General features: G+C 51.8%; 1 protein-coding gene across 1 annotated transcript in view; it reads left to right on the top strand.

Annotated features, from left to right (window-relative positions):
• FBLN1 (fibulin 1) overlaps positions 1-17,438 on the top strand; it is a 78,784-nt gene that overhangs the window by 49,970 nt on the left and 11,376 nt on the right. Inside the window, exons 15-16 of the mRNA XM_084749767.1 lie at positions 6,029-6,171; positions 7,744-7,875. Coding sequence (XP_084605893.1) covers positions 6,029-6,171; positions 7,744-7,875 — 275 coding nt within the window. The remainder of the gene's footprint in view (positions 1-6,028; positions 6,172-7,743; positions 7,876-17,438) is intronic.

Raw genomic sequence — 17,438 nt, 5'->3', positions numbered from 1 at the left:
CCTCTATAAGTGCAGCAAGCACTCTTAATCACTAAGCCATCTCACTAGCCCACCCCCATTTTTTAAAAGCTTCCCAGAGCCACAGATCTTTGTTCCCAGGTCATGCTACTGGGACACCAGATGGTACAGGACAAATGAGCAGGCCTCCTGCCTCCTACACACAAGCTCTGTCCCTCCTCCCAGAGCCCACAGCCTTCGCTGGCCTTCTCTCAGAGCCCACAGCCTCACTTTGTGGATGGCTTTGAAGGGTCTTTGAAGTGACTTCTGAGGCCATGTATGGTGTCTAGTTAGTGGGCTGTGAGCCCTAGCCTCCCAGTGGGAAGTAGCCAAAGGGTCCTTTGGGTTTTGGTTTAAGTGGGAAACTCAGGCTCTGGTGGTTTGGGTCTGTCTGTGTGGTTACTAACAGGAGAAGCAACCATGCCTCTAAGGCCTGTGATCTCACCCTGTCAGTGTGGTAAATCAAATTTGCAAGGAGAAAAGATACAGATATTGATCAGTATTATGATGACACACGGAACTCACAGGGACACATGGCACTAACAGTGGGTCCAGTGTCGTTCCAAGTCCCAACTTCCAAATAAGATCATTTGGTGCACATCTGTAATCCCAGAACTTGGGAGGGAGAGGCAGAGGCAGGCAGATCTCTGTGAGTTTGAGGCCAGCCTAGTCTACAAAGCAAATCCAAAACAATCAAGGTTATACAGAAAAATCCTGTCTCAAAAACAAACAAACAAAGGATCATTTGACTTCTCCAATCCCACCACAGCTGGGAATCAAGCTCTACTCATTTCTCTATTTCATGAGACTCATACAGAAGCACGCAATTTAGGTAAATTCCCCCAAATCGCACTGCTGGTGTCTGCCGAGGCCAGCATTGGAGCTCGCAGCTTGGTCTAGGGTCTGTCTTGAGCTATACCACATAAGAGAAAGAGGGAACTTTCTGGGGATGCGATGTCTCCAAAGGTTTGTCCCATTCTGTAGTCCCCAAGAGCCACAGCAGAATACTTTGTCAGTTAGAGGAGGAGGCAGTGTGCAGTGGGATGGAGCACGACAGGTAAAATGTAGTAGAGGCTGGAGAGGTGGCTCAGTGGGTAAGAGCACTGGCTGCTCTTCCAGAGGACCCAGGTTCGACTCCCAGCACCCACATGGCAGCTCACAACTCGCTGTAACTTTAGTTCCTGAGGATCTAATGTCTCCTTCTGGCCTTCTTGGCCATAGAGCCTGCATGCAGTGCACATGCATACACCCAAGGCAAAACAACCATACACATTAAATAAAAGTGAAGAAAAATTTAAAACGTAAAAGTGTGTGCCGACTGGGCCACCTAATAGATGTGGGCAGAGCTTTTGAAGGCCTCTGGATCCTACCCCTAAAACATTCAGAACAACTGGACATGAAGATTAAAAATCCATGGAAAAGACTTACTGCTAAACAAAGCAACGAGACACCTCTACAAACTCCCTAGCTACAAGTCAGGGCCTCTGCAATGTTGGTGGCATCTGTAGGAAATGACTGGGAAAGTAGTGGAGAAACCCAAAATAGTCCCCGGGCATCCCTGGAAGGAGCAGCAGGCTAACGCGAGAAGCTCAAAGGCACTGGGAGCCACCTCTCACACCCCAGTGGCCAAGGTGTGTGTGATCCCATGGTGGGGCAGGGTTGGGCAGAGCAGTCCAGCCCTTGGAGCATAGGGACTGAGCTGCCAAGACTTTCCTTAGTGGCAGGGTCTCTCTCTCTAGGGATGGTTTGTGAAGACAATAGAAAACTGACAGTGACAGCAAATACTACAGAAGGGGAAGGCCCCAGGCTGAATAGGGACACATTAGAGAAGGGATCTTTGAGGCAACAGACTAGGAGGCTCTGGGAGGTCAGACAGATGTACTGCCTTTAAGATGCCAGGGAAGCAGATTCCTCATAAAGAAGACCAACCAAAAAGCACCAATGTCAGAGTCCATTTAAGGACCATTTACTAGGCGGCTTTGCACAGTAGGGACCTATTATCTCTCACTATGTGTTTCCCAGTCTCTGCTCCATCTAAAGCAGGACACCCGCCTCCCTGGAGAGAAACAGACCTACACAGCCTCTGGTGGATTGCTCATCACCTTCCTTGGCTTATAGCCATGCCCCTGTGACATCTTTGTCTTGCCATGGGTCTCTTCCTGAGAGGACTGATGTGCTCCTGTCTTGGGGTCACACCTGCTCTGCTGCGACCTCATCCTAGATAATTCCATCTGCAACAACCCTGATTCCAAATAAGGCCATTTTCTGAGACACTTTGACATGCCTCTAAGGGATAACACCACAGTTTCACACCAGTTTCTAACCTTTGAAGATAGAGACAGAGGCCTTCAAAAATTTAAATAAAGTAAAAGCAAGGCCCTAATCCATTATATCTGAGTCCTTATATGAAGAGAGCTCTGGGAAAATCCACATGAAGGCACAGTGACCCCTACAAGCCAAAGACAAAGGCCCCAGAAGAAACTGACCCCATCCACACCATGAGTATGTGCTCCCAGCCTCCAACATTGTGACGCAGTTGCTGAAAGCATGCCTGTTGCTTAAACGACACCGGTGGTACCTCCCGTGGCAGCTTTGGAAAACTGGTGCATAAAACTATTATAAGAACAAAGACTATGAGCCAGCGTGACAGTCCTCAAGTGTGCAAAGCACGTTTGAAAGACAGAACTCTGATGTGCAGTGACTCATGGTGGCTCCCACCCTTCGTGCATTTGCAAGGCTGAGGCAAGAGAGTTGCCACAGAGTGAGAGCCTGTCTCTAAACACCAAGCAGCAGCAACAACAAAATTTACTCTGAGGAGTAAGAGAGAGCCATAAAGTTCACGATACAAACACCTGTTTGTATTAGTTGCTTTTCTCAAATTCCTAACGAAAAGCAACTTAGTGGAAGAGAAGATATTTGTTTAATGGTTTGAGGGTACAGTCCATCATGGTGGGTGTGTGTGGTGGCTGGAGCAGCGCTTGGCTGGGGTAGTGAAATGAGGCAACTGGTATACTTCCTGGCCACTTAGAAAACAGGACAGGAAGTGAGCCAGGCCATAAATCTCCATCCCCGACCCATTAGTCACTCCCCCAATCTCCTAAAGGGTTCTTAACTTGTCAAAACAGCACCACCATCTGGGACCAATTGTTCAAACTTGTGAGCCTGAGGAGAACATTTTATATCCGAGCTATAACACCGGTTAGTAGCAGGGTAGAATTGGACCTCGCAAGTATTGAACTATATACTTCTTGGGGGCCGCATAGCAGTAGCATATATGAGGCTGCTGCCCTGCACGGAAGGCCAGCTGCATTTGTCCATCCCCGAGGTGCAGTCAGTGGGTGTCCTAGGTTTCTACTGCTGTGATAAAACACCATGACCAAAAGCAACTTGAGGAGAAAAGGGTTTATTTCACCTCACAGTTTATAGTCCCTCATGAAGGAAAGTCAGGACAGGAGCTCAAGGTAGGCACCTGAGGGCAGGAACGGAAGCAGAGGCCATGGGGGAGTGGGCTGCTTATTGGCATGCTCGCGCTATGCTCTCCCTCCCTCCCTCCCTCCCTCCCTCCCTTCCTCCTCCCTCCCTCCTTCCTTCCGTCTGTCACCCTCCCCCTTCCATGGGTTGCCCAGCTGGCTTTCTTATATTACCCAGGACCAGCCATGCGTGATTGTACACACTTTTTGTTTGTTTGTTTGATTGGTTGGTTTTTTGAGACAGAGTTTCTCTGTGTAGCCTTGACTGTCCTGGACTCGCTTTGTAGACCAGCCTGGCCTGGAACTCACAGCGATCCACCTGCCTCTGCCTCCCCGAGTGCTGGGATTAAAGGCGTGCGCCACCATGCCCAACTCGGTTGTGCACACCTTTAATCCCAGAGCTCAAGAGGCAGTGGCTAGTGGATCTGAGTTCAAAGCTGACCTGGTCTACATACTGATTTCCAATGTGAGAGACCCTGTTTCAAACAAACAAACAAACAAACAAACACATAAACATGAACAAAACCCACAAAACATTATATAACCCAGGACCACTTGCCTAGTAGTACCATAATTCATAGTGGGCTGGGCCCTCCCACACTAATCATTATCATGAAAATGATATGCCAACTGGCCAATCTGATGGAGCCATTTTCTCTACTGAGAGTCCTTCCTCCCAGATGACTCTGGCTTGTGTCAAGTTGACAAAAACTAACTGAGACAGTGGGTGCAGGCCCTGGAGTACTGACAGCTGTAGGTGACACAGAAAGGCCAGAAACCACAGGACCTGATGGGAGACACCCCACCTCTGTCATCTTACCAACAAGACCAGGCTTGTGTCTAATCCAGCAGCCAGTGTGAGGGAAACTCAGAGGACAGAGGAGCACTCTGGACCACACCACAAGGATGCAGGCAGCTGACTCCTGATGATGGGACTCTGTGGCAGAAATGCACTAGATTCCTTACCAGATCATGTGGAAAAATAAAAGGATGGGGGTGGGGGTGAAGGGAGACTGTCATTCAAAAGAGACTTAAAGAAAACCATAATGTATTCATGGGCGAGTCCATAGAAATGTACAGTGTGGGACAGAGCTGGGAAGAAACCCAGCAGGGAGGGGCCTATGTGGGCCCAGGTTATGGATTAGATGCAAGGGAATGGACACTTGATCTTGGTCTGGTGAACATGAGGTGGCCTCAGGCAGTTGGCTGAGGTTTCCTTATGTATGTGAATAATTTTTTTTAAAGACAGGATTTTAAAGACAGGCTGGTCTTGAACTTGTAATCCTTCTGCCCCTAGCCTCTGACATGGCTGATAATTATAAAGATGTTTTCCATTCAATAACTTGTCGAACTATTTGTAGTCCATTCATATCTGTTTTTATTTCATTTATGTGTGTGTGTGTGTGTGTGTGTATGTGTGTGTGTGTGTGTATACACACATGTCCTGTGGAGGCCGCAGGACAACTTTTAGTGTCCACCTTTTTGTTGTTTGTTTAGTTTTGTTGTTGTTGGGTTTGTTTGTTTGTTTTTTGAGACAAGGTTTCTCTGTGTCGCCTTGGCTGACCTGAACTTGCTTTGTAGACCAGGCTGGCCTCGAACTCATAGTGATCCGCCTGCCTCTGTCTCCCAAGTGCTGAGATTAAAGACATGCACCACCATACCCAGCTGTTTGTTTAGTTTTAATTTTTATGTATATGGGTGGTTTTACCTACATGGATGTCTGTACACCATGTGTGTGCAGTGCCCACAGAGGCCAAAGAGTGTTGGATCCCTCGGTCTGGCATTACAGATGGCTGTCTTGTGGATTGTTTGAAAGAGCAACCTTGTTTTCGCTTTCTTTCTTTCTTTCTTTCTTCCTTTCTTCCTTTCTTTCTTTCTTTTTTTCTCTCTTTCTTTCCAGGGTTTCTCTGTGTAACAGAACCCTGACTGTCCTGGACTTGCTTTGTAGACCAGGCTGGCCTTGAACTCACAGAGATCCTCCTGCCTCTGCCTCCCCAAGTGCTGGGATTACAGGTGTGCACCACTGGGCTGGGCTCATGGTAAAGTTTTTAAGAACAGTATAGCACAGTGCCTGGAATGTGGGCGTGGGCTTACAGTACATGTTAGTTAGCCTTTTCCTTCCCATCACTTCTCTGTGATGGGCACTGAGATCAGCAGTTTATATGTTCTCCCCCCTGCCCTCAGCCAAGAGCCCTGCTAGCTGCCTGGTGGTTGGTTCCCAGGATGGAGGACCCTGACATCCTTGTTCACTTTGGTATCCATGGCACCTGGTACCCCTAGCTACTCAACACTGTTGCTGAGCAACTGAGAAGTTGAGCATGTGCTACAGTGGCAGACTGATGCCCACTTGGTGCAGTTGGCAAATTCCAAGCGGTGCACGTTAGCAGCTAGGCTGCACAGAGCCTTATAGTGCAGTCTGGCCACAGAGGCCACTGTTAGGCGATGATAGAATTGCCTTTGGGCCACCTACTACTTGTCCCCCTTGCCCCCGACTGGTATCCCCATGGGAGCTGTAGTCCTGGCTTTGCCATCAACGTTCCTGGGCTGTGTTTCCCCTGCAGCTTCCGCCAAGAGAAAACAGACACTGTCCGCTGCATCAAGTCGTGCCGTCCCAACGATGAGGCCTGTGTGCGGGACCCTGTGCACACCATCTCCCACACCGTCATCTCGCTGCCCACCTTCCGAGAGTTCACCCGTCCTGAGGGTGAGGAGGGAAAGTTGATGGTCCTGGGACACGCTTCAGAGCCCCCCTTCTGATTGAGCAGAGAGCCTGGCCTGCAGGAGCCCTTCCTTCTAGGACGTGGTGGGGGTGGGACGCACAACGCTCTCACAGGGGTTCCTTGCCCGCAGAGCCTTTCTATATTCTGCTGGGTGACACCCATTCTGTGAATAGCACTTAGTTAGCTATTTACCTGCTGAGCGCTGGGGAGTTGAGGAGGACTTCCTGAGGGGAGTGGACAGGAGATGACTGGCCAAAGTGGGAGGGAAAGAGACGAAACTTGGTGGCAGATCATAGCTGCTAAGGTCTGGAGATGAGTGGGGCATTGAGGCCCAAGACACACTCACAGGCCTGGAAGGATGAGCAGGGGCCTAAACCCAGAGCCGAGGAGGATTCACCCCCAAGGCTCAGGGAGCTGTGGAGAGATTCCAGTGGATGAGATTGGCCATGGCAAGGCATCTTGGAGACTGGGGCAAATGGGTGGAGTTGCCAGACTGGAAGCAGCGATGCCACGGGTAACATGCCAATTCTGTGTCCTTCCTGTGTCCATGTCCCAAAGGACATGACAGGTGCCATCCATCACAGCACGTTTCTGAGGCAGCCTGGGGTTGCATGCTTCTGGGTGAACCACACTACTTATGTCACATTCTGGGGTGTGTAGCTATGGGACTCTCGGATCCCTGGACACCTTCTTTCTTGCGTCTCCCTCCCTGGCCAGCAGGCATTCAGTGAGCTTGTGTGCCAGGCTCTGGGAACACACTAAGAAAAGAAGGCCCTTTCTCTCTAGGAAAATGTGTGCCCGAGTCATCTAGGATGAACCCTGGGCCAACACTGTGAAAGAGTCAAGCAGGAGTTGGGGAAACATGCGAGACCCACAAGGCCACTCCCCACTGGCTCACTCTTTCAGAGAAGTCTTCACAGCTGATATTTGGCCTTGTGTGAAGTAGAGTTTCAACAAACCTCCACACACAAGTCTCTCCCAAGTCCCCAGCCACCATTTTTATGGTACTCTACCCCATGCTGACACGGGAGTTTGTTACCCACATGGGAGCAGCCAAGATGCCTGTTAATGTCCTAGGCTCAGGAAACCGAGAACGCTGAAAGGCCCCTCAGTGGACATTAGCCAGCTTCCTCTCTTATTATTTTGTAGATGAGGAAACTGAGGCACAGAAAAAGGACTCAGCAAAGATAACCCTGAGCCTGGCTGGGATCTGAATGGTGGCCCCAAGGTTCAGGTGGCTTATGTTTCTTCACCGTGAGGTGACCTGGAACCGCAACCACCACTGCCCAGCGGAGCCCACACTGCTGGCTGGCCCCAAGACATCAGGGCAGATAAGAATTGTCAAGTTGTCTCAAGGCCTCAATTTCCCCACAAAGATGGGCTGTGACGTAATGGCCAGGACTCTCTCCACCCAGGGGGTGGGGGGGTTGGTTCCAGCAATGTTGCCTTAGGAGTGAATCCTTATCATGTTAAGTGTTGGGGGGAAGTCTCTGGGGAGGGGAGGGGCTGGGCCAGCTCTGTGACCTTCTCATGCCACCCTCTCTCGCTTGCTGCAGAGATCGTCTTTCTGAGGGCGGTCACACCGCTGTACCCTGCTAACCAGGCTGACATCATCTTCGACATCACAGAAGGGAACCTTCGGGACTCTTTTGACATCATCAAACGCTATGAGGATGGCATGACTGTGGGTGAGTGCCCCTCTTGCAGAGCCCAAAGCATTGGCCAAGGCCACGGGATCTGTACAGGGACAGCCTCTCTGCACCCTCTTCGCTTCCATCAGGGTCCCTTTCCCAAGGCCGGGCGGTAGTGGTGCACGCCTTTAATCCCAGCACTTGGGAGGCAGAGGCAGGCGGATCGCTGTGAGTTCAAAGCCAGCCTGGTCTACAAAAGAGAGTCCAGGACAGTCAAGGCTACATAGAGAAACCCTGTCTTGAAAAAACAAACAAACAAAAAACAGAGTCCCTTTCCCAAGTCCAGTCCACCTGGCCTTCAGGTCTGGGCCAACAGCCCCTACTCAAGTATGGAGAGCCTGGTGTAAAAAATTCTTCTGGAGATCCAATTGGCCATGCTACTGACTGTGGTGCCCGCGCCACTGCGGTACCGAGTCGAGGGTGAGGAACTGCGGATTTAACTCATACACACACACACACACACACACATACACGCTAACACATCGGGTCCTTCATGCTAAGAGAGCAGCAGCCACAGCAGCAGCTGTGGCAGCGGTTTATTATTCTCCTTTCCAGAGTTCCAAAGAGCCTTCTTATAGGCAGCAAAACAGGAATCCTCTTCCCAGGTGAAATCCCTCATGAGGTGATTACACACAGGAGGACAAGTCTCAAGGAAGGGAGGGGCGCATTCTCAGAGCAGTAAACACGACTAGCTAACCATGATAAACACAGACATGGAAGCTGCTAGAAACAGGACATGAAACAGCAAGACAGGCAGGCAGCCCAGTCGGGCCTGGTTCCTACAACCGACTCCACTGTAAACCCTGTCAGCCTTAGTCTCCCCACTTACAAAATGTTCAGAGCTTTAAAGCGGATTAAATAGACCTTGCGTCTCATAGCTGGATTTCAAAGGCCGTTTTGAGTGTCCCAGGGCCAGGCAGCATTCCTTGGTCAGTGGGAGCTGGTCTGTCTGCTATTCTCATGGTGCTGTGAGAAGACAAGCAAACTGGGCTTCAGAAGACCCCCAACCACCCACCCCGACTCTAATCCTAGCCATGGAACCACCTTGACCTAGCATGCAACCTTGAGCCACCCTGCATCCCTTCCCCAGGTGTCAGTGGGTAAGGACCCAGCTGCCACCCACCGCTCAGCCTTTTTGTATGTGGAGCCTGCTGTTCTTTGCTCCCGGAACAATCAGTGTCTCAGGAGCACAAAGGAGGCTGAGGCAAAAACAGTCAAAGGACCCTTCTGTGTTGGTGGCACCTGGGCCTGGTGAAGAGGAAGTTGAAAGGATGAGCCAGACACTGGCTCCCAGAGGGGAGATGTGAAGGAAGGAGGGAAGCCATGCTTGCTTGGTAGGGGGCTGCAGTTCCTTTTGCTGTCTTCTGGCCTTTGCCAAAGTATTTTATCAGAACTGTCTTTAAGTAACTTTTGTCCTTGGAGATTGAAAACAAGTCTGGACTGCCACTTCTGACTTAGATTCACGCTCTGAACGTTTTAAAGCAGTTAAGAAACTGAGTGGCAGTTCCTCTTCTTCCCCTGGATCTCTGTTTTCCGTATGCTCTAGTCTCAGGCTATAGAGCCTGCGAGGTCTGGGTCGGAGCAGCGCGTTTGCTAGCCTGGGCTCCAGGTGGCGCTGTTGGATCTCAGATCCTCCGTCCCAGCTGTTTCCACCACCCCCACCACCCCCCAACTCCGACAGTTACTAAACTGGCAGCTACAGAAAGGGAATCGTTAGTCTCCTGTTGCCAAAGAGCCATTTATAGCAACTTTACAAGCTCTTAAATGGGTTTGCATGTTGTAAACACGACTGAGTCATTTGGGGGCTCACCACCCCCGGCCTCCTCCTCCGCTGTTTGGCAGCAAGGATAATTAGTTAATTACAATTAATGGTTCAGCAGCCCTCACTGAGATTCCAAGGAGAGGGCACAGCAGCCCGGCTGCCAGCCGTCATAAGCCTCACCTTCGGCTATGGATGAGTGGAGGGGCTGTGTAGGGCTTGGGGGGGGGGCGGTAGTAAAGGTTTGTCCTGCTTCAGGTGTGCATGAGATGAGCACCCTGTCAGTGGCCTGCAGAAGCCCCCTAGTGCTTGCCCTGTGAGTGACCTGCCGCTGTGGCATGACACAGGCCCGGACCCCAGTGATTACAACCATAGAACCTTCCAGTTTACTTGCTTTCTTTCACTTTCTGAACCCTTAAGTTACTGGCCCTGGCTGGCCCATGTTCATAGAGATAAATACTGCCTTCCCTCACTCGCCTTTCCCCAGAAGAGAGACAGCTTCATCAATCGACTGCGTCAGGCCTCTTTGACCCACCCCAACTCCCTTTGGAAGTGGCCCTCGCCATTTTCGTATCTTCTATTCCTGGCTAAGTCTGTCCTGGAGTGAGCTAAGCTGGGAAGTTGGGTAAACTGAGTCCTGGAATGATGCCACCAGTGATGGTCGGTCACCCCAGACCGAGCAACCTTGGGTGTGTCTGCTCTTTTGGCTTAACTATCTGCTAGGTCAGAAAACCCTTGTTGTGTTAGAGCCGGGAAGCCTCATCTTCTCCAAAAAACTTCCGCAAAAGGAGAAAGAAAGGCCATGGAGAGGCAAGGGTGCCAGTCTTTTCTTAGTGACTCAGGGGCACAGCTGGCCATGACGTAACCCCAGGTGTGATGAGTGCCCACAGGTAACCTTCAGACAGGTGGCATCCTGGGAATGGAATGCAGCTGAGGCCACAGGGAACAAACATCCCCTCACCGTGCTTGGTCATGGGTGCCCTGATCCTTGGAATTCTAGTCTTGGGTGGCATGGGGTTGGACCCCGCCCCAGCCCTCAGAAATTCCTGGGGCTCATCTCCCTGCCTACTGAGTGGCCCAACCTTTTCTGACTCCTCAGCAAGTTTGCAGGGTGCTCCATCTGGTGCACATATCACCTCCCAGATGGGGCAGGTTAAATTGAGTGGGGACCAAGGCTGGGTTATGTTTTTCTCCCGGACTTCTTGTTTTCTGGCCTCGGTTCTCTGCTCGGGACATTTTTCCCCGGGCTTTCCTGTAGCCTCATTTCTTTTCCCCCTCTCTGCCCAAAAACATCTCTGTGTACCTGGGTTGTTCCCCCAGGAGCTACCCTGTCCATGGTTCCGGAGCTGACCACTGGGGGATGGAATTTTCTCCTGAGTTTCCACCCCACATGAAGCAACCCTGGGAATGGGGTTTCGCCCTCATGGCTTCTTGCCACCACTGCACGCTCTCGCCCCCACATTCTTGTTTAGTTCTTGCAAACCTGACTGCTGGGAATGGGACAGGAAGATCTCCCTCGGGCAAAGGAGGGAACAGAGTCAGATGACCTTGTAAGACTGTGGAACAGCAAACCATGGGGTTGGCATATTCTGATTTATTTTGAACAAGAGTGCAGTGCTTACTTCAGGCCCTGCCTTAAGCAATAACCCCCCCAAGGCTTGGCCATCAGCAAAAGCATTGGTTCAGGGCTATGCAGGCCTGCTGTCTGCTGCTCCCATCCAGGGTCAAGAGGCTCGCTCTTGTGTCCCTGACAATGGGCATGGGCCTGTATATGGCCATGCCAGGGCACCTGCCTGCTCACTGAGCTTGCTGAATACCTGCCTGTGTGGACACTTCCTACTGAGGGCTTTCCCAGAGAGACAGGGATCAAGCAGAGTCTCCTTAGGGTTAGGAACTTCAGGAATTAGCAGATCAGGAACCAGCATCCAGTCCCTGGGATATGGAGAAATCATCTCCACTCGAGGATGGGGGAGCAAGGGCTGCCAATGGAGGCTAGGACTAGCACGAACCTAGGCTTCCCCAGAGCTGGAACCCACAGATGGCCAGTGCTGGCATAGACAAGGTTCTCTAAGTTTGGAAGTCCCAGAAAAATAACCAGCAGATAATGATCCTTTGAGCCCCTGTGGCCATGGCATTCAGGCCCTTGAAAGTGACAAGACGGTAGAGTGCCTGAGTGAGCGGCGGGGATGGGGGAAGGCAGAGGGGAAACACCTAAAAAGCCTAGGCTTCCTCTAATCTAGTCCTTGGATCTTAGGGGATCAGGACGATGCTGCTCAGGGCAGAACTGATGCCTCTGCAAAGCCCCCCCTTGCATTCCTCTCTCCAGCTGTCATGAGACTGAAGAATGCTTCTCCGGCCTGTGGGCTCCATTAGTGCCTGGGGGCATGCTTGGGCCACCACAGAGCCTCCTTAGCCTGCTTGGGGGGTTCAGGCTTCACTCTGCAGAGCCCAGACTGGGGTTGGGGTGCTTGGAAGAATCTGAGAAGAGTGACTGATGGGGAGCCCTGGCCATGAAAAGTGGGGGCCACTCACTGTCAGCTTGAGCCCTTTCTGAACCTCTGGGATTTAGTGTGTACCTGGGCCCTGGGCCTCCCCTTTAGCCTGCAAACTCACAGCTTCTCAACTCTGTTTTTCTAGAAGTAGGGAAAACAAACTGTCTAGAATGAGGGGCTGGCTTTGACAGCGTTTCTACTAAAGCCTCACCAAAGCCAAGGAGAGCTGAGAACACTCAGCCGATATGTTTTTGCTTGTTTGTTTGTTTGTTTTTGCATTGCCATCCTGACCCTGCATCCCATCATCCTCGGCAAGACCCTTAGAGACACGCTTGAAAGACCACCTAATAGTTATCTACATGGCAGCTGGGATGGTACAGAAGTTAATAGTGGGGCACACGAGGCAGGCTTCTCGGAGGAGGTGACACAACTATCAGGTGTGGGGGGGGGGCATGTTGAGGACTACTTTAGACCCAAGGCCCAACTTCACCCGCATGAGGCCACCATGAAGCCCATTTCTTGGCAGTATGTACCCAGTGATGGCTATCCCACTGGCATCTGCCCACAGCAGGTAGTCCGGGGTCCCATATAAATATAGTCCTCAGATTCTGGGGACATGTAGGAGTAAACACCCTCGCAGATCCATGGGACCAAGATATGAGGTTCACTGGGAGGGTGCGGCAAGGTTCAGGAGCACCCACCCTGATTCCCTACCTGGCTAGTACCCATGTGTCCCTGCTCTGGCAGTGCCACACCAGAGCTTGTGAGGACACTCAGCATTGTGTCCCCCTTCCTCCATCTGTCCACGGACTGGCAGCCTGGGCCTCCAGGGCCCCAGTGCCTGAGCAGTTGCAGGGTGAGGAACTCAGGTCACTTTTGGGGGGGGTGTACAGGGCTGGGCATGGGGGTGGGGGGAGATAATGGATGGTTGAGTGTGTGGACACACATGATGTTTGGTTTCTGATTGGTTCCTGCTCTGGCTTGCAGATGGCTTGCCACCAGGCCTCATGTCCCTAGTACTAGCCACCTTAGGATCAGGGACAGGGTTAGGAGACTGCCAACTTCTACTATGGAGTCACTTTGTACTGGTGCTGGTGTTGTTCTGTCACCCAGCATGCGCACTGAGCAGCCTCAAGGATAATAGTTACTCGGACTGGCATGGCTATTTACAGAGGAAAAATGGGAAGTATGTGTCTGGCTCTTCTGGCCAGCTGGCAGTTGGGCCTTTAGGTCTGTTCTCTGTTCTAAAGCTCCTCATCTCCTAGATGGCTTTGGGGGCACGGCTTTTAGGTACCCCATGGGAAGAACAAGGGTGGCCTCCTAAGCTCCCATGAATGGGTGTGGCTGGCCCAACCCCATGCAGCTGGGAATGTGGAATGCCAGCAAGATTGAAAGATGGGCTGGCTCACCTTGGGCACCATCGCCGGGTTAGGTTGGGAAAGACACTCTGATTACAGAGTCCCTTCAGCGTGACCCAGAAAGGGATTGGTGAGAGAGGCCTTCGCATGCCAGGTGCAGAGAGGCCTACAGAAATCTGACGATGATGGTTCAGGTGCTGTGAGTCCAGGCTCTCCGGTGTGGGGTCTGAGAGTGGCTCTAAATGCCAGACCTTCCTGGGGTGAGAGTAGGCACAGGTTCATGGTCAGGTGAGACCCAGGTGGCAGCACAGCCAATCCCAACCAAGGAACAGGTGCAGCTGATCTCTCAGAGACTCCAGAAAAGAGATGGTGCCCCGTGGGCCCAGCAGCAAAGCAGTGTCTTTGACACACACACACACACACACACACAGTTAACTTGCAGCTCACCTTGGGCACCATCGCTGTGTTAGGTTGGGAATAGGGTTAGGGAGCTGCCTGGCCCAGAGTCTTTGTTGAGGTCCATGGCTGCAGTGGGTACATTTAGAACAAGTGGGCATGGCCTCCAGGATGCCATTCTGTGGCTAAAAGGTCATCATCGAGGCCTATCTATCTGCCCAGTGCATGCAGCCTGCCTTCTGGGGAGTGTCTCTAAGAGACGAACTACTTGCGCTGCCCGCCCTGAGGCTTGGGAGTACAGAACTGGAGGTTGTGCCCTGCTGGTGAGAAATGATCGAGCCGCTATTCAAAAATAGATGGTGATCTTTAGCACCAAAAGTATTCGGTGTTTCCAACATCACCTAAGCACGAGTGTAGCGTGTGCGCGCACGCGCACACACATACACACACACACACACATACACACACACACACAGCACTCCCACACACTCTGCTTTTTTATTTATTGCTGCTGTTGTTTTGGAACAGAGTCTTGCTTTGAAGGACAGGCAGGCCTGGAACTCATGACTGTCCTTTAGCCTTTGTGTCCCAAGGGCTAACGGTAGAGGTATGACCCACCCACTATACCCTGCTCCCACACCCCCTCTTAAAGATCACGGAAATACTTTTCATTTTGAACTAGCATTTAAAGTCTCGTCTATGAGTGCAGAGAGCACAGGGTTCATCAACTGAAGAATATACTATCTGGGTGCTTCTTTTTTAGGGTCATATGCAATTGATTCCAAAAGGCCCAATAAAATCTGTTCTGGGCTTGACTTGGTGGGGGCGGGGGTGGGAGGGTGGGGGGGGATGCCTTTGCTTTCAGTTTTGTGGCCTCAGGCTGATTACACAACCTCTCTGGGCCTCAGTTTTCTTCTCAGAAGATCAATACAGCAGTCCTTGCCCTGTGGGACAGTAGGGATTGAGGTGACTTACGTGTTTAAAGACAAGATTCGAACAGTCTGCCTGCATGGGCTGTTCAGACAAATGAGTTCCTGGAGAGGCAGTTTGGACCTCTCTGCTGAGAGCTCAGAGCACACTCAGGTGGCAGGACACAAGCGCAGGACTGTTCTCTCCAGTTCACTTCACTGCCTGGGAACTCCTTAACAGGCATGTCCTACAGTCTAAGCTAGTGAGTCTGGCCTTGCCTAAAGCACAACGGAGGCCGTGCCTCCCAGGTCCTGCCAACCTTGAATTATCTTACTCCTCCCACAAGGGTAAGTGTGACCCTGCCCTGTGCCAGGCCCCACACTGATCCACTGGGAAGCAGCTGCCTCTGGGAGCCTCTCACCTGCTTTCAGCATGCTGCCTACCAGCTCCCCTAGCAGGGCATCCGTTGCATTTCCATGGCTGAAAGTTCTTGTTTTTCAGGAGTTGCCTACATATCTCAAAAGGGCGAGAGCAGTATGTGACAAGACTGCCACGGGCAGTCGAACTTGTCACATACCACGAAACCCTAGGGATGTCATACCTAGCTTAGTCTATGTGCAGAGTATGTCCTGTACAACCGTACACGTGGCCGCAGAATAAGGACTTGTGAAGAAAGGCACCAACCTACTTCACCCTCTTAGCCAGAAGAACTGAGTCAAGACTTGACGTCTAGGCTTGCCTTGGCTCTTTGGCATCAAGGCACCTACCTTCTGGGTCTGGACTGCCTGTTCAAACCATTACCTCCTAAGGGGTTAAATATGAGAGACTGACCCTGCCCTGAAATCCAATTTGGCAGGTTTGGCCTGGGATCAGTGGGCACTGCAAACGACATTCAGAAACTCCAACTAAAACAACAGCACAGCCATCCCTGCCCAGTGACGAGTGATTGGCCCTGTCCTGGCTTTCACGGCAAATCCCAGGGATTAGGCGCCTTCTCTTCTCCGGGAGGCACAGCCCTGTCACCCGGGGCCACACCCTGGCCAGCAGCCAAGTTGCTTCCCGGGTGAGGGGCCCAGCCTCCTCCTCAGTCTGGGATGGGCCAGGGCTTGACTCTGCCACGAGGCTGGCAGGAGGTACTGGCAGGGCAGGGGGCGTGTGAGTGTGTGTGTGTGTGTGTGTGTGTGTGTGTGTGTGTGTGTGTGTGTGAAGGGTAAGAAGAGGGCAGACACTGTGCTCTCTGTGTGGGGATCCCATGGAGCAAAGATGGGATGAACCTCTCAGGGCACCAGAGGAGATGGCCTACCCTTAAGCTCACAGACACAGAAGTTCAAAGATCTCCCAAACATGAGACATACACCCCCAACCCACAGGCATGGGTGTTGGGGGAGGGGAGCTTGATGGGGGCATGACCTCTACTAGGGGCTTCCTGAAGTGATGCTAAAGGGCATAAACAACAGCCAGGAGTGCCTGCCCTTGCCCAGGTGTCTCCAGCTGACCCCTAGGATCCTGCTATGTGATGCCTGAGTGTTGCCTTCCCTGCCAGGACAGCTCTGCGACCCAACTTTAGGCCCATAGCATAGGCTAGCTGGTGGCCAGCAGCCCCTGCAGCCACCACTCCGAAAGAGGAGCAGATATGATGGGGTGCCCCACCCAAGCTAATCACCAAGTATGTCACCACCCAATTAAAAGAACAAGGCGGTTGAAACTGTGTAGGTGGAACTGTCCAGGTCCCTAAGAAATATGGACCAGGATGATGCCTGCCTCACTCCTGGGTAGTGGTGATCATTAAGGTTAGACTGGAAGAGTAGTCTGGCAAGTGTTCAGAGATTTCATCCTCTTGCACTCACTTTGTCCCTGTGGACATGTACCTAGGTACCTGGGGATTGTAAACTGCAGGACATGAGGGTAGGGTGTCCTTCTGAACAGGGGACAGGTGCGGGTCTTGAGCAGGTGTCTCTCACAGAGTCAGTATAAAGGACCAGAGGTAGCAAAAGAATCTATCTGTTTATCTATCTATCTATCTATCTATCCATCCATCCATCCACCCATCCATCCATCCATCCATCCCCCTTACCCATCTCAGAGTAAGGCCCCATGATGCCCATAGGTAAGTGACAGAATAGCCAGCAGGTAGGGCTACAGATGGGCCATGTGAGTGAGTACAGTGCAGGGACAGGCCTCCTGTATGGCCTCTGAACAATGTCACATGTGAGCCCTGAGAACTCTGACCATCAGACCCCCTCTGGCACTCATGGCTGCTGACGCTCGGTTCCTGCCATGCTGCTGTTGCCAGTGCAGTAAGTCCCTGGCACCTTGTCCTACGGTGGCCTGGCTGTACTGCAGAACTCAGCCTCCACTCCTGGAGGTAGAATCTGAGACCCACTGGATGGCTCCCTCCCTGCCGACAGCCAGTGTCAACTTGGTCTCTCCCTGCTGCCTGGCTGGAGAGACATCTGTAGCCTAGATCTGCGGCTCCCTCCTGCTCCTTTCCTCAGAATAGAGAGCATAAGGGACAGTCTGTCTGTCTTGATCACTATGGAGTTAAGCAGTGCCTCACTGCAAGCTCAGGCTCCAGGATGCCATGATGCACCCCGAGTTTGTGTACTGGCACCTCCAGCCCTGCCCCTCACAAATGTCCCTTTTACT

This window comes from Acomys minous (genome assembly GCF_964271855.1).
Source record: "Acomys minous genome assembly, chromosome: 12".
In the NCBI taxonomy this organism is placed as follows: Eukaryota; Metazoa; Chordata; class Mammalia; order Rodentia; family Muridae; genus Acomys; species Acomys minous.
Note: the sequence above shows the minus strand (reverse complement) of the source record. Positions and strands in the feature narration are given on the sequence as shown.